The following is a 25876-nucleotide window of genomic DNA, read 5'->3' on the forward strand; positions in this document are numbered from 1 at the left end:
ATACATAATGACTATTATGTATATATATATTGTATATTAATATGTACTAGTATAATATATTATATATATTCATTATAGTTATTATATATATATACATGTAAATATTGTATATACATATACATATAGAATGGAACCATGAGTAACCAATAATGTCCGACCAAATGTCAGACCGAAGCCATGGCGAAATACCGAAACTTTTTCATCAATTTAGAAATTCAGCAAAATGAGTTTCTCTCTGAACTGTTTGTTTGTAAATGTCCAATCAGACCATTTAGACAGCCTGCTGCACGCTTCCACCGTAATTACATCGCATAGATGATTTCAGGATGTAGCTACGAAGATTCATTCGCTATCTCGAGATACGAAAGCTGTAAAAGTAGGCCGCAACGGGACTTGCCTTTCATCTCAGTGTGTCAAGTTTATACTGTGTGCTTTCTTCTACACCTTTTCTGTATCTTTCACTAGCGAAATCGATTTTTCACTTCGGTATACCATCTCCAGCGCTACATAGTACAGACACTGCTACTTCCTCTGTCCATGACAGTCATAGCTATGCGTGTCTTCGAGTCTGTTTATTACGATAATTACAACGTGTCTCGAAACGTTGAAACAGTACCAAACCTTGACAATAATGACCAGTTCCCACAATCAATATGTTACAATCACCACCAGTCGATATAGAATTGATATTTCGTTCTTATTTTTGTTTCCTTTTCCTTGTCATAATAACTGGCATCTAGTAATAACAAGGTGGCGATCGAAACTTTCCTTCCTCAAAATGGATAATTTTCATGTGTGTATTAATTACGATAATACGATAACACCTTCATTATGTTTCCCACGGTATCGATATAACGGTAATAATATCGGTATTAAATTCTATGAGTTTCCTCTGATGAGAAAATTTCAATTGCTTTCTTTCATTCTGAAAAAACCGCTTTTATTTTTGGGCGACATCTCTGAACCGTATAGGAGAAACAATCATTTGTCAGAATGTTGATATTCCTCGATGGTTGGTTACCTCCGTTAGAAATTTATCACTGGCCTTGGTAGACGTGGAATAACAAGTGAAGAAGACCGGCGAATACGTCGGTGAACAACCTACATGCTCATAAATGCATATCGACGTTTTGCAAAGTCGAAGTTTTAAACGTCAAACAAATGGAGCATACCGGACATAGCACAATTGCAGATCGCGCCACCGTGTGATCTAAGAGTAATTACTGAACTGGTCAAAGTGAAAGTTGTGGTTAGAATACGCAAGCGTGCACGCGCGATGCTCTTTTTTACAAAAAATCTCGGTTGTTTTCGTTTCGATGGTCATTCTATTATCAAATATTCTATTACTCAAAATAATAATTCAAAATATAATAATACATGTTATATGTAATAATCTATAATGAATATAAAAATGCATGCAATAATATATATTATACATAATAATATGTAATGTGTATATATATACATAATGACTATTATTATGGTATCAAACAACGTTGATTTACCTCGCCCGTAAGCAATTTGATAGTCTCTTGCGTAACGTCAGTTTTCGGTTGCTTTTCATGATTGTTGTTGTGGGATTCATCAGCGTTCGATTGCTTCTCGCTTTGGTCATTTACTTCTTCCACGCCTGCTAGTAACTTCATAATCAAAGAGATTCAGATATCTTTAAGTCTGTAAACAAACGAGAAATATATTCATAAGATCTTAGAATATGTTAATTTATAATTTATGTATACCCACAGTTGTATAGAACCGCACACATTCGTTTTAATTATCGTCAGAGAATCAATATATGTGTCAATTACAAGTTATTTTTCTCTTTAATGTTATTTACATAATTTCTAAGACCTAAATACTAGCTTATTGCGTCACTGTTTTTTTGTTTATTCCGAAAGATATCTATGTGTTATTGAAACATAATCAATAAACAGAGTAGACCAATGAAGATTCCTAACAACTATTAATAAACTTCTAATTTAATATATTTCGGACTACCGATACAAAACAACGATATATTACGTATAATGTGTAAATAACCTATATAATACAACTTGAAATGTTCCCTTGGTTATTTTGATGTTACCTAACATATCAATTTCGAAAATAACAAACACGCATTTCCAACACACCGAATACGAAATTACACTATACACTTCCACTTTTCTTAACGCTATTACGTAATTAAAATGTAAGCATAAAGAAATGGCCAATTGAATAGTGTACTGCTAAAGAAATTCTTAAATCGAATAAAAGCACAATCAAAATATAACGTTTATTTCATTATCCTCGTTAATGCATTCGAGTTTCATTGCATTCATTCGTATTCATCCACTCATGATTTTCAACTTCTTCTTTGTTAGCTTCAACAATCTCTGTGTGCTTTATATCAACTAGCACTGCAGCAGCATTTCTACCGCAACGACCGCTTTCGAGATGTTTTTGAACCTTCTCATCGAAGGAAGTCTCGTGCACGCGACTATCCTTTTTGCACGCGAATCCCTTGCAAGAAATAAATTCTGTAGAACCGACACCAGATGTCGATAAAAAGATATCGTAAAAGTTCGCTCTTTCTTGCACGGAATTATGGGTGGAACTAGAAATCCGTGCCATCTAGACGTAACTTGCTAAACGTCGGATGGAAACAACATAATGAGAAAATTACAAACTGTAGCAAATGAGATACATTTCTAAAGTCTCGGCTTTTCACTCGGACATTACCAGTGAATGCATACATTGTACATAGAAAGGAATATGATACCACTAGACTTTTTGTTCGACGCAAACGATTCTTTTCGTCGTAACCTTCCAAAACCCGTTCGCAAAGCAGTATTTTACGATGGTCTGGCCATTTCACGTGTTTACAAGATATATGTTCACTCTCTCTCGTGCACCCGAACAATCTTTCGCATTTAATCTACGAGAAAGTTGAAGGCACTCTAGGGAACCTGTAATACTTCTGTGCTTCCGTTTTGTATTAGCCATAGTCGGTAATTATTTTCTCCAAGATCGACAGGGTTATGGGGTTAATATTCACGTTAACAAGACAATCATTTACAGTACTTGTTTAATTTTTTTGTACTTTAATAATTTCTTTAGAAAATGTTTCCTCTATTGTTTATTTTATCCTATATTATCAAATTCGATAACACGATGTACGATATTTGATAAGTAAATTTAATACGATATATGAATTAAATTTAGTGTTTTAAAGTGCAAAGTACGCGTACAGTGTTGAACATATAAATATCTAAAAATGAAATACTTCAAAAATATAAATAATTTTATACAGTCGACTTATTTAACTTTCTGATTTCCTAAATTAATTGAACCTAAGTAATTCCATAGATAATCAATTTGACATTACACATTCCTATTAATATTGAGAAATATTTTCCTCTTTACGTAATAAAAAAATTATGCAAAATGTAAAATAATTCTTATTACTATGTTCACATCGGTTTCACTTTTTAGTCCACATAGTAATGTACGTTAAAATTTATTCAAAATTAACATATGTATATAAGAAAATTACAAATCTTAAACTATACGTAAGCTATAACTTCCTTTTCTTTGTTCACAGCGACATTCGTGCATATAAAATTAATGTATAAGGTAATTTGACAAGGTAAAAGAAGAAACTCATATTTTAAATATTTCAGAAGTAGAGGAAAATATTTAAGGAAGGTCATGTAACATAACACACTCGGCAATATTTATGGCCGTTTACTAATACAACAAATAGTCCCAGTGTTCATTATTACTTAGCGGCAAAGTTATCGTTTTGTTTGAAAAGCTGGCAACGGACACGTAGACGTAGAAAATATGATTCGTTTACGTTGTCATGTTATGCTTGGTCTTGTAACACAATGTAATTTGTTAATGAAGACTTTCAGTCAAGAATCAGACACTGGCTGAATACGTGCGTTTGTTCGTAAACACAAAGCGTATTCTCGACAAGTGAATGCGACACTGCGTCGAATACGTACGCTAATTGCAATTCCAGTGTAATATACCACTTTACAATGATTTAAAACGTTCCCCTTTGTTAAGCCCGGACAATAATCTCGAACAACGTATCCGACTAGTGTTACTTTTAATGCTACATACCACTTGGCTGCGACGTGTCGTCTGCTCGCGAGGCTCTCGCGATACGCGTTTATCGAGCGATCGCAATCAGCGTTTTGAAAAGGTCGCGGCGGATGCAGGAAGTCAGTCGGTCGTCGATCTATCGGCACATTCTTCCGACGGTCGTGTATCCACGAGCAAATCACCTTATCCACCGATCGCCGAGCATGCCGAGAGCAGCACTGACACTGAATAAACCGCACCGTAACCAGACGGTCCAAAGCGCCGCTCGATAGATCGAAACACGTTCTCGTACTACGGACTAGCGATGGGCTCGAGTTTTTATTATACCCGGTCTTCATGCGAGTCTTAGTCCTTTGTTCTTATGCTTATACGTTCGTTTACCTTTACTCACTGTGGTTGGCAGTATTGTGGTCGTGCTTCGTAAGAAGTTGGAAGTTATTTTGCTTGTTATTATTGCAGTTATGATTCAGGTATACTCCGATGGGTTATTAACTTTCCTTGAGTTTAATGTTTTTCTTAGAATATGCATTGTAACGAAAGTTAAGTAAAGAAGTAAAGGATTAACAACGAGTATTAAAGTATTATACTTTATGTAATTATGAGAATATTAAATATTTCATTGATTAATATTAATATTTGTTATTAAATCATCTTTTCCTTTTTTAAGATTATTTATTTCTACGTTTCGAAAATGCACATGATTTTTAATTGCTATTACTTCGTTGTTTATATACATATTTTTTATATTTAAATGATATATCAAAATTATTTATGTAAGTATAATTTAATGATACAAATAAAATTATACCAGTGATAGGAAGGTATATGTTGCTGAATAATGAGGTTAAGAATAATTTTCTAAGAATATTTTTGGATTAAATAGTTTTGAAGGGATAAAAACCGGTTAGCAACAGATTCAAATCTGTTAACACCGTTTTAATAGAACACTTATGAATATTATCGGTCTACGTACAAGTTCGTTTTCTCAAACTTTCTATTCTCCTTATTATACGATTTAAGATAAAAAGAACATTTTCCAGATTTTATGAAAATGCTAAGTGTATTGTTACTATAATATAAAATTGTTCAATTATTAAGCTTGGTCATTTTAATTAGCATTTATGTATAGTGATTAATACATTATATTTAAAACTTTACAAATATCGAGAAAAATGTTTTTTATTGGCTTAAATACCATAAGTAGGTCAGACTACTATTGGTGGCCTACATATGTGCGTATAAGATGTCCTTTATTTTCTACAGAAGGAAAAGATTAATTATTAAGAAAATGATGGATTTTATAAATGTTATGCTTTAATAGACGTTAGAAAGCATCACAATTTCGATTATTATTCGACTTAATTTATAACGAAATTAAGCATTTTCAATCTATAATCTTACAATTTATATGTATTAAAAAGATGTATAGCACAAATAAACGTAATATAATGTGATTTGAAGAAGTTTCAAACAAAAATTTCATTTTACAACGGATATATTGTCGTAATTTAATGATTTCTTTATTTAAGCCTTAAATTTTAATAATGCATACATTTTTGCTATAAATATGATACCAATTACTACATATTCATACGAAGTTTTTAGTTTTCTATAAATTTTTACAAAAATTACCGTAGCATCCATTATGTGCTTTTTTGTAAACAACTAAATTATATTACATGTTTAAAAATCGTTATAGGAATAAATTTTAACCTAATTGATATTTAATTTTCTAATGTGAGAATAGCGAACAGTGTAATTAATTCGCAAAAGCGAATTTATGTTTTACAAATTTAAAACCATTTTAGTAAACGTTCAGTTATTATTAATTATTACTGGTATAGATTTGATATTATTAATTATATTATCTACATCGATAATGTGTTATTTAATAGTGACAATTGACAGCTAATTTGAAATTTCTTATAATCGTTTATATTAATATCATTCGTCTTAATAAAAACTCTTAATCAATCTTATTAATTCGAAGAACAAAAGTTTCAGATGAATTTTAGCTAGATCTTTGTTTCTATTCAATTTTTTCCAAGAGACTTGAACTTTGTTGATTGGTCAAAGATAGGCTTATCTCCATCACTAACTATGCTTCTTCAGCAGGTTTCTGCTAACACCGCGGTAAAATAGGCTTACAGCGGTCAAGAGCAGTCAGAGCAAAAGGGGGAAAGCATTGCCACTTTCACCGTTCTACTGTTTTTTCATCATATCTAAAGATTTTACAGCAGATATGAGAGGCGTCCATCCTTTGTGAAAGTCTGACAAAGACATCTGCTGGTTCAAACATGTACTTCTAGCTACAATTATATGAAGGTTCTTCGTTTATCTCAAGTTCGTTACACATTGTGTACGATTGTAAAACTTTGGACCAATTAGTTACGCCAATTTTACTTTTTAATTTCTTTTTACTCTAGAATTTTTAAAATCAAACACCAAAATGTGTCAATAATTACAATTTTTTACAAAAATGAAAATTTGATTTGGAAAATTAAACTGTCTATGTTACGTTTCTAGATTAGATTAAAGCACATCTTGCAGATTTTACATGTGTAAAATATTCAAAGAAAAGATAGGGATACAAAATTTAAAGCTACATTGAATTCATAAGAGAAGAAGAATATCAAGATATTTGTTTATCGCTGCTGGTCGTGGTTATAAGTGATTGGAATGGATATACCTTATCATCATGTGAAATTTATTATATAAAGGGCTAATGCTAAAATAATAATAATTAATTATAATATGTATAATAATAATTACACATGAGATGTGATAATAATAATTAATTACACATGAGTAGTTTTCCTTCTAACAGAGATGAACAATGATCCACTTTCGAGGCAAATATTTAAATACCTGATTTGCCGCGCATTTACTTGTAATTAAATTACAGCAGTACACGTTCGTATAAGACAAAATCGACATTAACAAGTGATATACCATATTACATACTAATCGATTTGTCTTTTCTAGGCTTCGTACTTGCTCCGTGAGCTTGCCATATTTTAAGCACCGATTACATTCAAAACATGCTCGTTAACGCACTTTACACCGTTCGCAAGACAAAATCGTTTACTTACTTTCTAATTAAGTGATCATCTTTACGATATTTCGGATTGTATTCGTTATCTAGGATTAGAAGCCGAAACACTGCTAGCACCGACGAGAGGTGCATTGTTTCTAGATTAGTCTGAACAAACTAATGACAAACAACATGTTGGCGCGATGACAACATGTCTTTTCATTTTGTAAAAATTCCGTTAAATAGATGTGGGGAACAATTTGAAATCTCACTGTAATCCTTTGCAGCCACAATACATTGAAAAATGTGTAACAATTGGAAACAAATTGTGATATTTGAGGAAACTAAGATCTAATTAACGGTCATTTTGCTCTCATGGTACAAGAGTTTGTAATACAATAGTAGGGCGTGAAGGTACGTATTTATATTGTGGATGAAAAGGAAACTTAAGACAAATACTAAATAATAATAAAAAATTATCGTTTAAAGAAAAATTTACACGCAAAACAATAATAAACGCATTGATTCGAGTAAAACATAGCGACGGGCGAATTTTTAATTCGCAAGGTACGACGCATGACTTTATTGATAATATAGTGACGCACTATTATAAAATGAATTCAAAGGATTTTATAAATCCATTGTTTAGCTCTAGGGCTCATTGAAACATTATTTATCTATTTTATAACGCGTTTTACGTAAGAATTCAAACAAAATGTATTTCGCTCTCATCATTTATCGATAAATAGTGACAACGATGACTACATTTTTCATATGTAAATAAAGTCAAACGACGTCAAATTTACGTCATACGAAGTTATGAATGATTTTGATTGATATTAGAATCGCACGGGGCCAAGAGCGGCAGGTACTTATGTCGCGGTCAGTTAAGTCACCAAAACTTTTTATTATTTTGTGTACGTTAAAGTATTAAGGTGCATAGTCCAACCAATTTATCGATTAACGATATTCATAATTAAATTACTACACACACACAGGAACCAAACTATAAATTTTGAGTTACTCGTAGAATTTGTTAGATAGGTAAGGAATTTTAATAATTGAACAAAACATACAGGTATAGTTTCAGTAGTATTTATATATAGCCCAGTCTTACAAAAAAGTGACCGCATCGTTCCAAGGGACGGGCAAACATTGCTCACTTGCGTTAAAACTAACAATCGGTGTGCTGTCAGTTCAAGGTTTTCATTTCACTGAGAAAGTAGGTATATAATATTACGATATTATAAGCACAATAATTAGAAATTAAACTATTAAATTGAAATACAAATCCTACTTTCACTCTCCTATATTTTACTTCCATTTTTATTTATGAAAATCAAAGCGGACATGTTTCTTTTTTTTTTTCCTGATTTATATATATATATAATGTTATGTGACCACCTTTCAAATTGCCTCAATTGCCATTGTGACAACGTCTCAATATTCGCAGGCCTCTCGGGACGAAGGGAACGTCAGATTGATCACGTTTGTCTGAGAATTCTTCGAGCCCGAGTACTCGCTTAAATTTTAAAGTAGACGAGCCATAGCTAATTTCAATCGGTGCTGATGCATAAGTGGCAATAGGCTGGGGCTGCTTGTTGGTGGTTTTTAGATGTTGAAGTCAACGGAGATTGGCGCATCACATGGCATACTTGCGCGTCCATTCACGTGCCAATTCATTGTACTTCTCCCTGTCAGTTTTATATAACCTTGCTATCTCTGGTACCAAAGGATCATCTGGATTTGGATCGCAGAGCAAAGAGCATATTGATAGTAACACTGAAAAAAAAAGTTTCTCTCTTAAAAACTATATTAAAACTTTTCATTTTATAGAAATTCAATTCTATGCTCATTTTTCCGATCTCATATTTGAACATTTGTACACACCCTTTGATATGGTAAGTGCTGGGGACCATTGCGATCTTAAAATATCCAAACAAATACTTCCATTACTGTTGATATTTGGATGATAAATTCTGGTTGTAAAAGCAACCTGTATGCACATATATAAAATTAATATAACACTTGCAAATTATACAACAAAGTAACATTAAAGAAGTAAAATAATATACCTTAGGTGGTTTGAATGGATAATCTGTGGGAAAATGAATTGTAAGGAAAAATACTCCTCCTTGGTATGGACTGTCAGGCTGAAAATGATGTATACATCTGATTATATGATATTATTTAATTTTGATTAGTTTGTACATAATGATATTTTTTAACATTTCTAATGAAAGATTTAACTTTCATAATGTATATATATACGTATACAAAAAACATATAAAAGAATAATGTTATTTAAACTATATTTAACATTTAGTAGTGTTTAATAGAGAATTAGTTTGCAATATTAATATTAATAGAAAATAATAAATATAATTACAGCAAATGAAAAACAAATGCTGATGACATTACATAAATTTTACATTATAATAGCATTATATGATTTAATAGAATTAAACGTGATTTGTAAAATCTTGTTGAAATATTATATAAAATATTACATGCATTGGGTTATATACTTTTAAATGGAATTATTAGTCATAAATAGCACAATATAAATTTCATTATTTGGCAATTACCTTTAAATATCATAGTGAAAGCGAAGATATTTGAAAATAATTCTCATAAATTATATTTACATGTACATTAATATTTCTAACTATGCACTCTTAAGTTGATAAATATTAATTCACTCAATTTAAATACGAGTATTAAAATCATTATATACTTACTGGTCCCATAATAGTTGCTTGCCAATGGAATACTGAAAGCAAGTACACAATTAAATGTAAACATCATACTTTACCATAAATCATAATTGATCGCCATAAAACTAAAGAATAAATTATGCCAAAAGGCTGCAATTGTAAAAATTAATAAAAATTATTAAATATTTATTCAATACCTTTACTTATTATTTAATAACTTAAATTTCTTTTATAAAAAATAATTAATGTATATATCATCAAGTATTGTAACTTTAATAATAATGATGAAGGCAATTATGATTTATTAATTATGTAGGAATATATAGGGAGTCAAATGCAGATATAATTTCAAAACACTTACAATCGTCTCCTACAGGACCAGCGGAGCATTGTGCAGGTGGATCTCTACCAAGGTCCTGAAGTTCCTGAACATGAAGAGGTTTCAATAATATAAATAAAATATTATTTCAAGAATATATTTAGAAACATAAATTTTATTGAATAATTTATATTTCACATGTAGTTTCTTCAAAGATGTTATTATATACTTCTATATTTAAAGATATTATTTTAAAAGTAAATAGTTTTTTTTTCAGTACAATGAAATGTATCAATAATATATTCTTTTCATGCATTGCATAATAAAATTTGAAGCTTTAAGCTCTATGTATCTGCAGATGTATAGAACATGTGAAATGTGTAAACAAAATCTTCTAGAACATTCTTTCATATATATATATATATATAATAAGAATATATTACCAATATAAAATGAATAAATTTTACATTTATATATATAACATACATATCCATAAATACATAAAATTCCATCATTTATATTGTATACATTAAAAGTTTAGTTCAAACCATTTGTATATGAGATGCTCATTTAAAAACACTATAATGTCGAAGGTAGATTAAATTAAAAGAAAATTAATGTCCATGTTGCAATACAACTAATTTCAAATAACAAATTTATAGTGATTAAACAAATTAGATCAAATGAAAGTTATATGACAAATAAACATGACACAATCAAATATGAATATAAGTTAAAACATTTATGATACTTATTACGTTGTATTAAGAATATGATTGTAGAATCGAAGCTAAAAAGAAAAGTGACTTTATATTTTGCATAATTATTTCAAGAGCAATATATCTGCATCTTCCGAGACTTTTGTCATTCTGCTTCAAATGATGATTTGTTGAGAAATATAATAACTAATATGTCAAATCATTGATATGATTCATGAAAAAGTATATCAATTCTAAATGATTCACTTCATCTTAATATTGTGAGCTACAGTCACATGGTAAAAATTACATTAAACTATGAAACAAATAAATGATGGTCACATAGACAATGCTTAATGCTATTTCTATCCACAAATGGACTATGAATGCACTAATGAAATTTTCGTAATTTCTAAGTTATCTATAGCTTCATGCATATATGTATACATGGGTATACATATATGTATACATAGATGTATGTAATGCACGGTTTTACGTTACTTCCGGCAATTTATCGGTTAGCCACTTAAAATTTTTTTAGATTTTCACTGTCACCGTACCTACGTCCACTGGCACAAAGTGGCACTGTGCAAACGTGCGTAATGCACTATGTCGACATAAACGCGTACGCAAGTAAATCAAAGCACAATCGAAGAATGCAAAAAAAGGGGAAAAGCCAACATGATTTTCAATGCTGGCTCACATTGCTTCACTGCAAAATCGTTAAGGGCGTTCAACTGCATTCGACACACATCACATCAACACCCGACTGTCTTTGTACAATACGAACACCTCTGATCATTCACGTACCTTATTAATTCGTTTTAAAGCCATTTGTTGAACTGTGTGTTGATATTAACCGGCTGAAAACCAGACAGCGATAGCCGCTAGCCGAAGATCTTTGATTAGGGATTGCAAGATGGCTGCCTTCTAAACGTAGCCTTACCGCGTTGGTCAAACCAATGTTCGTGAGTTATTTCAGCACCTTCTCCTTCATATTAAAGCGAAGTATTCTTAATTGCGGCTACAATTATTTTAACAAATAAATTTTATAATAGGATCTTTTGGAGAGAAAATAATATTCTTATGTTTTCTTTTATACCTTTTATTGTGAAATTAAGCCAGAGACTGCACGGATTTCCTTTTATCGGCAACTAGTGGATTTTTAACACTATACTATCATTTCTCGGTAGATGTCGTGATGAAAGGTACAAATGATTGGCCAATGCGCGAGATTAAATGAATTCTGCTCAAATGTACGGTATATACCAGTATTAAACAAAAGTTATTTCGAATAACGAATAAATTTGATTTGTTATGTATAATGAACAAATTAATTAGTTGCTATTTGTTGATGACTAATAAAGTGCATGTATCCATTAAGTTTTTGTTATTATTCGACATTTTTAAATAAAAAAAGTCGAATAAGTTTTCTTTTTATAAATATTGTTTTCATTTTATTTAAGAGTCATTCTTTATTTGAACATGTCATTATAAATATAATAGATGTAAATAATTTATAATAGCAAAAGAAGTTTTTTAGTGGGAGCTGAAAAAGGTATCGACATGTTGAATTTTATGAACACTTTTTTTACACTCATTCATTTAGCGAGATATGTCAATTCTGCGTCCTGATTCAATATATACATCATAACCTATCATGGAAAGAAAAATTAAATAGAAAATTAATTATGTTATACTTTTATGAAATTCTCTTGACAAAACATTATTGTAAATCGTTATTTTAAGATACTTTCACCAAAGTATATATACATATGTAATGTATAAAATACGATCAGTATCTGTTTCTTTTCATTTAAATGAAATAAGGAATTGAAATTGAATAATAAATAAAGAAATAAGGAATACATATCAAATAATAAATAAACGAATAAGGTACTGAATTTGTATAATGAATGAAATTTTATTAATAAATATATATTTGAATAACGACTAACACTAGTATATACTGTGTATATTTGTATTAAGTATTCGCATTAATTTAACAATGATAAAATAATTTTGAAATACCTTCTATGCGGTTGTCATATTGCATTGTTTCATTTCTTTAAGGCACGTATCCAGTAACTAACCTAAAATAATGAGATACGTGTTTTGGAATCATTAATTTAAAATAAGAAAGAAATGTAAGAAAGAAAAAATGCATTACTATTACATGAATTACACATCTTATATGTATTCACCTTAAATATCACATGACTAGTTCTATGAAAATATTTTTTAACTACATTATATGATTCTATATTAACAACATTATATATGGAAAAACAAAACAAATACGTTTATTCCAATTATGATATTAGGTTAGATACAGTCAAAAAATTAACAAGTTATATTGAAACATAAATTTATATTTTAATATTATCGAACATAAACTATCATTTCATAGTATACTTTTGTTATGGCTAATGATAGAAGAAAAATACCAGGTTGTTATTGCCTTAAACAAGAATTGTATTGGCAGCAACGAAAGAAAGATCAATGCAAAAGGAAAAGACAAACATTCGTATATAAACCGGAGGAGGAAATGTGGCATGAACCATATTTAAGAGACTTACGAAATGAGTTTTCAGCTATATCTATTCCCTGTGATTCAAAGATCGAAATGCCATGGAAGGATATTGTGTTACCAGCAGCCGGCATGAAAATTCGTCAAGAAGTTTCACTTACTCCACTGAGTGATCGTAATGGACAAATGGATGATAAAGACGGTGGAAAAGAACCAGCAGAAAAGGAATCTATGGGAACTATGAGTCTACCATGGAAAGATTTAATCATTACTGAAACGGTTCCATCAAAACAGGATCATCCTGACAGTTGTGATTCTACGTTGGAAATTCCGTGGAATGATCTTGTACTCGAAAAACCAATAGATATACAACCAGTGCAGGAAGAGGCTTGTGTTACTGACGATGTTGAGATTCCATGGAATGACATTTTAGTACCACGAAATATTGTGATTGAATCACAAAAAAAGAAGCATCCTTCCTCAAAGTATCCACCTCGTTCGATAGCAAAAAATGATTTTAAATATTGTGTTAATGTTGCACGCAGAACTCACTATACAACTTGTAAATAACTTATAAATTTATGATAAAATGCGATATAAATTCACAAAAGTAATTTTCTTTAATATTTTGATATATTTATTTAAGGTTATATTACGTATCTAAATATTTAACATTTGTTTATTAATTTCAGTGAAAATTTTTATGCTTTACGATGTGCAGTTTTTAAGAATAGAATAAAATCTTTTTCCCGTTCCTACGAATGGTAAATATGTTAATTTGATTTAAATACTTTTCAAAAAATTATATAAAGTAATTGCTCGTTTTTATAGCTGAGTTAACACAGTTTTATATTGATAAGCTAAAGAAACGGTTTTCCTGCTACGAACTATCCCGTATTTAGAAATTTATAAACATACAATATAAAAAAGTATCAGATTGCGCAAGTCCTTACAACTACAAGGTCGTCCAGAATCTTTTTCATTGAGTTTATTTTTAACTGATCGAAGTCGCTTGACGCGCGGTTTATGCTACGACACGGAAATACTGTATCGATACAGAATAAAAATAATATTCTTATCAAATATGTTTGTACTTTTTGTCGTTTTACTTACATTAATAAGTGAGTAGTAACGTATATATAAAACTGAAAATAAAAGTACAAAAATTTGTCTCTGCCTACATTATCAACAGAAGTCAAGTTGCGATTCAAATGAATTACTTGATGGCGCTAGTGTATCGAAACATTGCATCGCCATGATTATTATTCGCTTGGTGTTCGTGATTGGCGGCAGTCGGCACTTGCCAGTGGACGCGAACGGTCGATTGTTCGTGTCGTTGTTGAAAACTGCACATGAAAATGGCGTAGTAAGATGGTATAGTGCCATAATTTTCATCGTATAAACGTACCGTGAGAAGTCTTGAACAGTGAACAAGCGTTTATCATTTGACTTTGTAAGCATTTATAACGATACCGTCCAATCAAGAGCATTGTGATTAATTCGATGGATCACTCATCCTAATAGCAGCGTAAAAAGTGTTGTGTGTTGGTGACTTGTACTGTGATTTGACAACGGATGTGTTTGAGTACCTCGTAACGTTTCGGAGTTTGAACGAGGTGTACAAGCTTGATTAAACTAACGTGATTTAATTTTTATGAAGGAAACTCAAGCATGGCACTCAAACTTGGGAGAAATCGAGAATTTTTCCTCGTGACAGCTTGACGACCTCGACTCCAGACGAGTTCAAGATGGCGCCACCGGCATTTTGACACTTGCCCAAGATTCGTCAGCTGGATTTTACAACTGTTCCGAGCTTCGATTATTATGAGCAGAGAATTTTACGTTCCTTGTACACCTTACACTTATCAGGTAAGTGAATTGTTGCTTGTCATTTTTTGCAATAGTCGAACGTTGATACGAGTATGTCTGATAATCAGTGCTTCCTGCATCGCCATATCTTCTCAACGAGGATTCCAAATTATTAATTTTTTTCTCAAACCTTTAGACAGTTGTTTTCTTTCTTCTATACGTATTCTATAAATTTAAAGTTAAATTTAGATTTAAAAGTTGGTCGTTGAAAATAATTCCATCAAATCAATTATCAAAATTGTTTTTGATATATTTTTGATACAAGTAGTAACGAATGTAATTTCTCGACAGTATTATCAACACTTGTTTGGTACGAACAGCATTCATTACGTGAAATTCAAACGAAGCATTTATATACTGTATTGCTTGGGTATAATATGTATAACTCGATTTGTCACGATTCTTCTTGGTTATTTGTTTTTTAAAGTGAATCAAATGGTGTTTCGTAATACGACAATTCTCCGATTGTTATATCAATGTGAAACTCACAATACCAGTGGAGAAAAACAATGAAGGTGGTGTCAATGAAAAAGCGACGGTCGATAAAAGCCGACGGGTAATGTCAAATTCCACGATGTGAAAATTGACAAGTAACCCAAGGCCCACGCCTAGTTTTCGTGCATCTTCTCGTGGATTTTTTTGACTTTCGCTATGAGTAGTGAGTCCTCGTCGGAAAATGTATCGGAAAGTAATGCTTCTGTGGTGAACAACATACAAGGTACTAATGTTAGGCGTGTAAAAAAATTTGTTGCGAGCAACATAACCAGGAAGGTGAGATTTTAACTTTGACGTTTGGTATTAGGAAAATTAGATACACTAATATTTTCTTTATTTTTAATAAGTGTCCTAAATTTAAGTTTTTTACAAATTTGTAATTTTCCGATTATAATTCAATCTTATTAGATCGTAATTTACTTATTATCGTACTTATTACGATATATTAATTTAATTACTTCAAAGTGGAGCATCGTTATTTTAAAATAAATTTTAATTTACATTTTTTTGTATTTTTTATCATTTCGTATTATGTATGGTTTATTATCATATATTGAGTATCATTTTTGAATTTGTTGCTTTATATAAAGTGGTATTAATTTAAACAAATTTGAAGTTTGAAGAACAATTTTATAAAATCAGAAGGTAATGATTTATTTATCATTTAGAGCATTGTTTATTATCATTAATAACAAAATGTTATTTATTTGGTTATTTTTATCACTAGATGGTTTAATTAATATTCCATATTTTTTCTGCAAGAATGCATTTAATACAATTTTTATAAAGTTACATTTCTGGAACAATAGGTCCTATTAGGATTTGAAAAATTTGAAGAACATTTTCAACAGTGCAATTTTTTATTTATTACCATCTCTCCAAATTTTAGAGATATATAAATAATAAATATCGTTTAGATTCATGAGTAAATTTATTAAATGTATATTATATCTCTATTATTTCTAGATTTATTACTCTTTCTTAAATTTGCAATATTTAATAGTGGTGGCAAATTCCAAAAATTGAATATACTATAATATAATAATTGATTTATGTACTTTTATTAATATTTATTTGTCCAACTGGAAACAAGGTGCCATTTTGATATAAAGTACACGAAATTTACTTTTAAATTCATTTTATTTTATTTGAAATTAAAAAAAATACTTTTAAATCTAAAAAAGCAGCAAATTTGGAAAAGTGATATTCCAATGTATTTACCTAAGGTAGTAACCATACAAATTTTCGCAATCAAAAAACATTGCAAATAAACCGTCACGTGGGATCAATATGTTAACAATTCCGACGATTGTTGATCAACTTCTGTTTTCCGAGTTTAATTCCGATTTCGTGTAAACAAAGTGTTTTCAGGCACTTGTATTTGTTTAACAATTTGAAAGTTACACGTGTCGCGATATTTCGTCTTGCTTTTGAACGAAACCTCGTTTAGCGATCATAACGAACAGATCAGACGGAAGCTACCGAATGTCGGTTATTACCTGAAACGTTTGATGAGATCGAGAACCAGAGGGAGGCCCGGGTCTGAGAGGGAAGCGATCAGTGGCTCCTCCGACGTGACTGAAATCACGGAAAGCATGTTGAACCGCGCGATGCTAGAAGTCTCAAGTGGTAAATTGTTATCCTGAGGACATTAACCTAAGTATACCGTGAAGAGTTTATCTTCCATGGACAACGAAGTGTGATTTCTCTTTTAGGTTTAGATAATTAAACAGAAAACTTCCTTATCGTTTGATTATAACGTGTTAGTTTTTTTTGCTTATGCATGGAAAATGGTGTCTCATCAGATTACTTATTAAATACAAAATAAATACGTAAATATTCTATGTGTATTTCTTATACATGTAATTTTAAATAGAGTATATACTATTTATTAATTAATTAATTAATTAATTAATTAAATTAAATAGGGTATATAGTATGCCTAGTATACTCTATAATATAACCTATAATAAATAGGGTATTTATAAGTACGTATTTATTTGGTATTTAATAAGTAATTTATTACTCTTTGTATTTTAGATCTGTATTTCATTTTTTTGATCATTTTTTCATTTCTTTTTTGAAAAATAATTTTGAGATTTTGACACAAAATATATTCGGTTATTGCTTTTATTAGTTACGGTATTTTCAGATGGGAAAATAATTTCCATTTTAACTTCCATTTTATTTTATCCAATGTTTCATTTTACCCGCGAAATTCAAAAGGGATTAAATAAGAAATATTACTTATAGAATGAATCTGTTTGCTATTTATATCTACGTAATTATGATATATTTCATTGAATTATTTAAAGTGAGATGATACATAAGTGATACTTATTTATCATTTTTCATAGATCATACTGTCAAATATTATTTTTTACCAATCTTGCATATTTTCGACGATCATTTAATATATGAACAATTTACAAATTTCACGTGCAAAATTTCGCAATATGATTACACGAAACTGTGGTTACGTGTTGTCATTTCAAAATTGATACTCTTACTCGACAGTGCATACGTGTATCGCTTTCGATTGTGTTCGAAAAGTAAAATATCGGTAGCTACCACGTTCTTCGTACCTGTTTGTACAAAACTGTTGACGAGCTGCAATTTGTCAGTGTCGACGATTAACGAACAATCTATACCGGAAGATGGGGATTCGGTCGACTGGTTGGAGAACCATGTGCTGGAAACGAGGTGGTACGAGACCCGGGGTGACCCCTCGAATTATTTCGCGGGGCACGATCCTGAAGGACCTTCGACGTCCACCACGAGCCCCAGCGCCGACACAAGTACTCTTCATTGATTATGGGGCTAGGGGGCGCGGTGGTCGCTCTCATGCGGGTTTATCGATTTCGCTATTGAAATATTTCTGCTTAACGCGTTGACTGCCACGCACTTTTTATTTGGTGCGCTCAGGTGGCGTCCAACCTAACCTAACTTATTATTCTTAGGATATAATCGATGAATTATGAAAAAATATGATAGAAAAAAAGAAATAGCGTAAATTATTAATATTTTTTATTTATTTACGTTGTTCAAATTTTCACTTCAGAAAACGAATGAAATAAAACAAATATAAATTTGAAAAATTAGTATCGTTGGTGATTGATCACTACAATGGCAGTTGACGTGTTAACATTTCAATGTATTAACCTTTCAATGTACATTCAATTAATTTTCCGATATTTCCTCTTATTTCAATTTTTTTTTTTAAATTCTTCCTTCTTTTTCTTATCTATCAGTCATTTGATGGAGTGTTTTTTTAATGATTCATACTTTGTTTTTTTTCTCATCCTTTTCACACTTTCATCCGCGTTTGTACGTTTTTGGTATGATCGAATTTCGGTCGTGGGCCCTTTTAATAGATGATTTTGTATATTTTATTTTTGTTAATGGATAAATGATAAAATTGAATAAATATATTTGATGAATATTTAATATTTATATTATAATATAATTTATGTTATGCTATATTAGCTTAATATAAATCATAAATCGACATTTGCATAATATTTACGTCAAAAGTATTGACAATTTTATAATTTTGAATATTGGTAGATTATAAATATAAATCAATTTTTTAATTTAAATATTAATTCAGATATTGTATATAATAATAGTATATTGGAAATATTTTGATGTAACAATATAAACTTATTTCAGCTTAAATTAACGAAACAAATAACAGTAAATAATAATAATAAAATAATAAATATTTACCAGATATTCGGGTTCAATTTTAAAACAGCTTTATTTCTACCGTTTCTCTTTTATTCGAAAATTTTATTTCTCTCGTTGAAATTCGAGTTATCGAAGTTTGATTGTGCAATGAAATTTTTTCGAAAACGAAGCTTCGAATTTGATTGTGCAATGAAATTTTTCCGAAAACGAATCGTCGATTAAAAGATAAATAATTTTTTTTATTGGAAGTTTATCAACGAATTGGCATCCGGGTGGAACATAGATAACGCTCTACGTGAAATTGAACGTGCAATGAAAGTTATCGAACAAATTCCGCATGATTCACGAAATTATGCAATATGCCGAATAGCCTACCACAAACGTACAAACGTATCAATCATACCGTGCATTTATAACATTTAATTTAAACGCAAATTATTATTTACCATATTAGAATCGTTATATTTTATCATAATAATAATCAAGATAATTAAAAACTTATTATCCTAATTTATTATTATAATATATTTCCTTCCTATGTATCCTATATTTCTAAAGGTCTCTAATCAAAATAACTTTGGGAGTTAACCTTTTGCACTCGAGAGGCACCCTTCAGTCGCCATTTAATAAAATTTCGAAGATCGATATTAATTAATATATCAAGTTTAAGATAATGTAACGATATGAAAGGTATCCAAAATCAAATAATTCTACGCGTTAATTATTATACGATTTCTTATTTACTACTCAAAAAAATATCGTCATTTTTGTATAGCAAAAAATCTTTGAAACGCCTACTCTTCTTAAGTCAAAAAATCGTCGAGTGCAAAAGGTTAAAAATATTTTCCAAAATATTTCGTATAAGAGGTTTATTTATTTTCTTCAGAATAACAAACCTAAAAAGCAAAAAAGAAAAACAAAAAAGAGAAAAAATACCTTCGAATAAATTACTCAAACGCATTTTTGCCAGTGTCATTTGCAAATTATTCCTAAACACAAAAATGTTCTTTCGAAGGTTCCCTTTTTTCATTTTTCTCGCAAGACTTGTTGGCAGCATGGAAATGCAGTAATGCAATATTCATCGATCGATGCGTCACGAAATTTAGTCCGGCTTCCTTCCAGACGAATACCCGGCAATCACGGTGATAGCTCGAACCGAACCTGTCCGAATGATACCAAACTCCGTGAATACCACCGAAGCGATGACCACGAATGGGATTTTTGTGAACGTGGCGAACCGCGAATCCAGCATGGCCGGCAACATTCTGGAGTTCCGGGAGGCTTTGTCTTCGCAGTTAGGGTAAACCCAGTTGTCCCTTAATCGATGTACCACAGAGAGTATCGTGTCTTCGCGAATGGTACGGGGAATGAAATGGAGAGTCCGTCGTGATTGGACGAGGCTTGGGATTTGATTTTGGAACTGGAATTCGGAATTCTCGAAGATTTGCAATTTCTCGAAATTTTGCGAATCTTGAAACTGCTTTCGAGACTCGGAAGTTGTGATTTATTTTGTGGGAAGAATATTTTGTTGCACGGTTGTTAAACGATATTATTGTGGAACACTGTTTGAAAGAAAATAGTAATGTGAATAATACTATTCGTAGTATTGATAGTAGTGGATTACTATAGTGTTATGCAATGAATAGTAGTATAATGCCAATAATACTGTGTGTAATACTATAATACTACTAGTGCTATAAGTAGTATTATAATACTAATAATATTATACTAATATTGTATTATTAGTATATACTACTTTTAATACTAATAGTATTGTAGTATGTGCGACAAATAATATTGCAAGTAATACTATAATATTGATAATACTACAATGTAGCATTGTCATAGTATAATAATGCTATAGTATAGTGTTATTAGTATATACTACTCTTAATTATACTGCAAGTATAATACTATAGTAGTAAATATTGTAAATAATACTAATAACACTACATCATAGTATTATATTATAAACTACATGTAATATTTTACTATTATTGGTATATGCTACTTTTAATTATAGTGCAACTATAATATTATAATACTAATAGTGCAAAAAGTAGTATTATAATACTAGTAATGCTGGAATATTGTATTATTAGTATATACTGCTTTTAACACTAATAGTATTGTATCATGTGCCATAAATAATATTGCAAATAATACTGTAATATTGATAATACTGCAATATAGTATTGTCATAGTATAATAATGCTATAGTATAGTATTATTAGTATATACTACTTTTAATTATACTCCAAGTGTAATACTATAGTAGTAAATATTGCAAAAATAATACTAATAGCACTATATGATAGTATTATATTATATACTACATGTAATATTTTAGTATTATTAGCATATGCTATTTTTAATTATAGTGCAACTATAATACTATAGTAATAAATAATATTAATAACACTACATTATAGTATTATCTCATATATTACGTGTAATATTTTAGTATTATTAGTGCACAGTACTTTTAATAATACTGCAAGTATAATACTATAATACTAATAACGCTATAATTAATATTTCGATACTAATATGAATAATTAATAATCAATAATATCAGTAAACAATTTTCCAATACGTAATTGGAAAATAAAATTGAAAATGTTACGTCGAGCTGTACAAATCGCATGCACTCGACCTGGAGTTAGAGGTTCACGATCGATTCGCCAATTTCTCTCTGTATCTTTGAGAACCAATCAGCGAAAATTCGCGAAACATATCGAATATCCTGGGTACACACGTGCATCGAACATTCGAGGCACGCTGCGAACCATTCTTTATTCCACGATTTTATGTTTTTCCCTACTCGAGTTTCGAGAGCTTTCAAGGTTTCGACGTTTCGAGAAGTCTAATCGCGAATTACGTACATACATACGCGTGTATATAATTACAAATCGGTTTTTTTAGAATTATGAAATGTTATAAATAATTGAGATAGTATTCGCTATATGAAGTTATATAGTTCGCTTTTAGCAACGTAATAAAATCGACGATATATTAAATATTAAATATACATATTTATATATAAAATGTATATTTATAATATTTATAATCGACGAATTTTTTCTTTTCTTTTTAATTATTTCGCATTAACCCTGTTAAGGGTTTTCACACTTTTCGTACTAGGTGTTTGTTGTTATGAACGAATGTTTATTATAGTGTGAACATTCCCCATTTTACGTATTCTCTAACGCCATTCAAGATTGTAAAACGAATCGAGGATATATAATTATATCAAAGCTTCGTTCTCTTGAGGTTTATGCGAATTATATTTGCAATTCATAGAGACTAGTGAAAAAACAGACAGCTTGGGAAGAAAAGGTATTTTTTTTTACATAATTTCGTAGTAAACGAGCATTATTTTACCTGGTAATTAAAATAAATAGTAAATAATTATTTCACTAGATTTAGGCACTAGAAATTTAGACTAATAGACACTAGGAAGCACATACCATAATATCATAAATTTACAAGAACATAGTTTTTTGTAAAAGTTAATAATTAGCTATTAGTTAACTCAGGCTACTAACACTTAGCTATTATCTTAATTCAGAAATCAAAATACAGTCATTTTAATTCGTTAGATCGATTTAAAACACCATATGAATTTAGAATGTTAACATTGCTATCATAAATTTACAAGAACATATTGTTTTATAAAAGTTAATAATTAACTATTAGTTAACTCGGGCTACTAACACTTAGCTATTATCCTAATTCAGAAATCAAAATAGACAGTCATTTTAATTCGTTAGATCGATTTAAAACACCATATGAATTTAGAATGTTAACATTGCTATCATAAATTTACAAGAACATATTGTTTTGTAAAAGTTAATAATTAGCTATTAGTTAACTCAGGCTACTGACACTTAGCTATTATCCTAATTCAGAAATCAAAATAGACAGTCATTTTAATTCGTTAGATCGATTTAAAACACCATATGAATTTAGAATGTTAACATTGCTATATTAAATAATTTTTATTTTTGGTAAATAATAAAGATTCACGTGAAATAATAATAATAATAACGATAATAATAATAATAATTTTTTGTTTAATTTAACTCATGAAACACACTGCTGATCAATATGTTCAGCTTCTTGTCTCTCTCTGCTTTCATCACACCTCGACGATCAAAAAACAGGAACATACATGGGCGGTATGAACTGCATGTAAGAATTTCATTACAAGTTCTATAAGGAGACAGAATGACATGAATCTCGTTTCCACCAAGTATTCGCCCCTTTCCAGTCTCGAGGAATTTTAATACTAAACCTACCGTGACCGGTCAAATGACCGGTAGACAAAGAAATAAAGTGAGAAAAGCTTTAAAAAGAATGGAACGCGAGGAGATATTGAAAAATCCATTGTACCTATATCAAAGGAAAAATCGCGGTGACAAAGTGACCAAAGTGACAACGTTGAAGTTTTTAATTAAAAATTTAAAAACTAACATTTGGACCCTGGTAGGTTTAGGGTTAATATGCCTCTTGTAACGAAAGGGTACACACATTGACAGAAGACAGTGGAGTAGGTGTTAGTTCAAAATCAAAAATCTACTATACCATATGCTTTTCTATTGAAGAATCAAATTTTTGTCAATATTTTTCTTCTCTTTTCTTTGATAAGAATTGTGTTTAATACGATATTAATAATTTTTGGACAAATCAATTTATCCAAAGAGGGACTGGAATTTTTAGAAATTTTATTTTTTGTCTATTTGAAACAGATAAAGATATTATATATTCTTTTTCTTTTAATAAAATTGCTGTTTAGTTTAATCTTATAAAGGTATTTTTCCAATGATTCTTAGATGAATTAATTTATGGGGGAGATACTTTGAAGAAGTTATTGGTAATTTTCCAATTGATTTATCCAGAAAATCATGTAAAGAAGTTACTTGATTTGTTCATTCTTTATTAAAAACATGTATTCTTATATTTTTCTTTTCCTTTCTCCTTAACGAAATCACTATTTTAATTTTTTATTCATTTTCCTGACAATTCTTGAAAAAATTAATTTACCTAAGCCAGACTTGAGTAAGAAACTTGTCTAGTTTATTCTTCATTACTTTTCATCTGTGCTTCTTTTATTCTAAACAATTCAGTTCTTGTCAATTTTGTTCTATTCTTGACAATATTATTATTCATCTCAATAATATGAAACAATTTTTCTACTAATTCTTGAAGAAATTAATTTACTTGAAAAAGAAGCCATTTGGCCACTTTATTCTTTGTCTTTCTATCACTATAGTTCCCATTGCACATAAAAATCCAATTTCCACCAATTTTCTTCTTTTTTCTCTTCTGACAAGATCATTATTCGTTTCCACATTGTTAAATGATATTTTCAAGAACTTTCAAACAAATTAATTTAATCTAAAGGGAATTTAAGCAGATCATTTCACCAGTCCATCCTTTGTATCTATTACTATAATTTCTTTTCTAGATAAAAATCCAATTTCCACCAATTTTCTTCTTTCTCTCTTCTCATAAGATCACTATTCATTTCCAAATTGTTAAATGATATTTTTATAAATTAATTTACCCAAATGGGCACCTGATTATGTCATTTGACCAGTCCATCCTTTGTCTCTTCATCACTACAGTTCCCATTCCACATAAAAATCCAATTTCCACCAATTTTCTTCTTTTTTCTCTTCTGACAAGATCATTATTCGTTTCCACATTGTTAAATGATATTTTCAAGAACTTTCAAACAAATTAATTTAATCTAAAGGGAATTTAAGCAGATCATTTCACCAGTCCATCCTTTGTATCTATTACTATAATTTCTTTTCTAGATAAAAATCCAATTTCCACCAATTTTCTTCTTTCTCTCTTCTCATAAGATCACTATTCATTTCCAAATTGTTAAATGATATTTTTATAAATTAATTTACCCAAATGGGCACCTGATTATGTCATTTGACCAGTCCATCCTTTGTCTCTTTATCACTACAGTTCCCATTGCACATAAAAATTCAATTTCCACCAATTTTCTTCTTTTTTCTCTTCTGACAAGATCACTATTCATTTCCACATTGTCAAACGATATCTTTAATAACTTTAAAACAAACTAATTTAATCAAAGGGGTACCTAAGTAAGTCACTTGATCAGTTCTTCCTTTGTCTCTTTATCACTATAGTTCCCATTGCACATAAAAATCCAATTTCCACCAATTTTCTTCTTTTTTCTCTTCTGACAAGATCACTATTCATTACCACATTGTCAAACGATATCTTTAATAACTTTAAAACAAACTAATTTAACCAAAGGGGTACCTAAGTAAGTCACTTGATCAGTTCTTCCTTTGTCTTTTTATCACTATAATACCCATTTCACATAAAAATACAATTTCTACCAATTTTCTTCTTTTTTCTCTTCTCACAAGATCACTATTCATTTCC

General features: G+C 30.1%; 4 protein-coding genes across 4 annotated transcripts in view; 2 read left to right on the forward strand and 2 right to left on the reverse strand.

Annotated features, from left to right (window-relative positions):
• The window catches only part of LOC108548343 (progestin and adipoQ receptor family member 3), a 10206-nt gene extending 5834 nt beyond the window's left edge, over nt 1-4372 (reverse strand). The window contains exons 1-2 of the mRNA XM_017901228.1: nt 4111-4372; nt 1506-1674 (exon numbers count right to left, since the gene is read on the reverse strand). Of these exons, the coding sequence (XP_017756717.1) occupies nt 1506-1646 (141 nt within the window). The 5' untranslated portion in view covers nt 1647-1674; nt 4111-4372. The remainder of the gene's footprint in view (nt 1-1505; nt 1675-4110) is intronic.
• A 3833-nt stretch (nt 4373-8205) lies between these two features.
• eff (ubiquitin-conjugating enzyme E2 eff) lies at nt 8206-12006 on the reverse strand. Its single transcript, XM_017901254.1, has 7 exons — nt 11963-12006; nt 11671-11884; nt 10205-10268; nt 9868-9899; nt 9202-9279; nt 9017-9122; nt 8206-8908 (listed from the first exon to the last, which is right to left on the reverse strand). Exons 2-7 carry the CDS (start codon nt 11692-11694, stop codon nt 8769-8771), a joined length of 444 nt encoding a protein of 147 aa, XP_017756743.1. The 5' UTR covers nt 11695-11884; nt 11963-12006; the 3' UTR covers nt 8206-8768.
• Nucleotides 12007-13282: 1276 nt separating this feature from the next.
• LOC108548341 (uncharacterized) lies at nt 13283-13960 on the forward strand. Its single transcript, XM_017901226.1, has one exon. It carries the CDS (start codon nt 13283-13285, stop codon nt 13958-13960), a length of 678 nt encoding a protein of 225 aa, XP_017756715.1.
• Nucleotides 13961-14695: 735 nt separating this feature from the next.
• jvl (javelin-like) overlaps nt 14696-25876 on the forward strand; it is a 276629-nt gene continuing 265448 nt past the window's right edge. Inside the window, exon 1 of the mRNA XM_017901253.1 lies at nt 14696-15259. Within this exon, the coding sequence (XP_017756742.1) occupies nt 15215-15259 (45 nt within the window). The 5' untranslated portion in view covers nt 14696-15214. The remainder of the gene's footprint in view (nt 15260-25876) is intronic.

Source organism: Eufriesea mexicana, unplaced genomic scaffold (assembly GCF_001483705.2).
Source record: "Eufriesea mexicana isolate 0111107269 unplaced genomic scaffold, ASM148370v2 scaffold1556, whole genome shotgun sequence".
Lineage (NCBI taxonomy): Eukaryota > Metazoa > Arthropoda > Insecta > Hymenoptera > Apidae > Eufriesea > Eufriesea mexicana.

Bases quoted from the DNA above. Each gene is read 5' to 3' on its own strand.
- eff (XM_017901254.1), bottom strand. From the start codon at position 11,694: ATGGCTTTAAAACGAATTAATAAG. The intron at 10,269-11,670 runs GTACGTGAATGA...CTTCATGTTCAG, and splicing joins CTTTAAAACGAATTAATAAG to GAACTTCAGGACCTTGGTAG. The intron at 9,900-10,204 runs GTAAGTGTTTTG...ACTTGCTTTCAG, and splicing joins TGGTCCTGTAGGAGACGATT to TATTCCATTGGCAAGCAACT.
- LOC108548341 (XM_017901226.1), top strand. From the start codon at position 13,283: ATGGCTAATGATAGAAGAAAAATACCAGGTTGTTATTGCCTTAAACAA.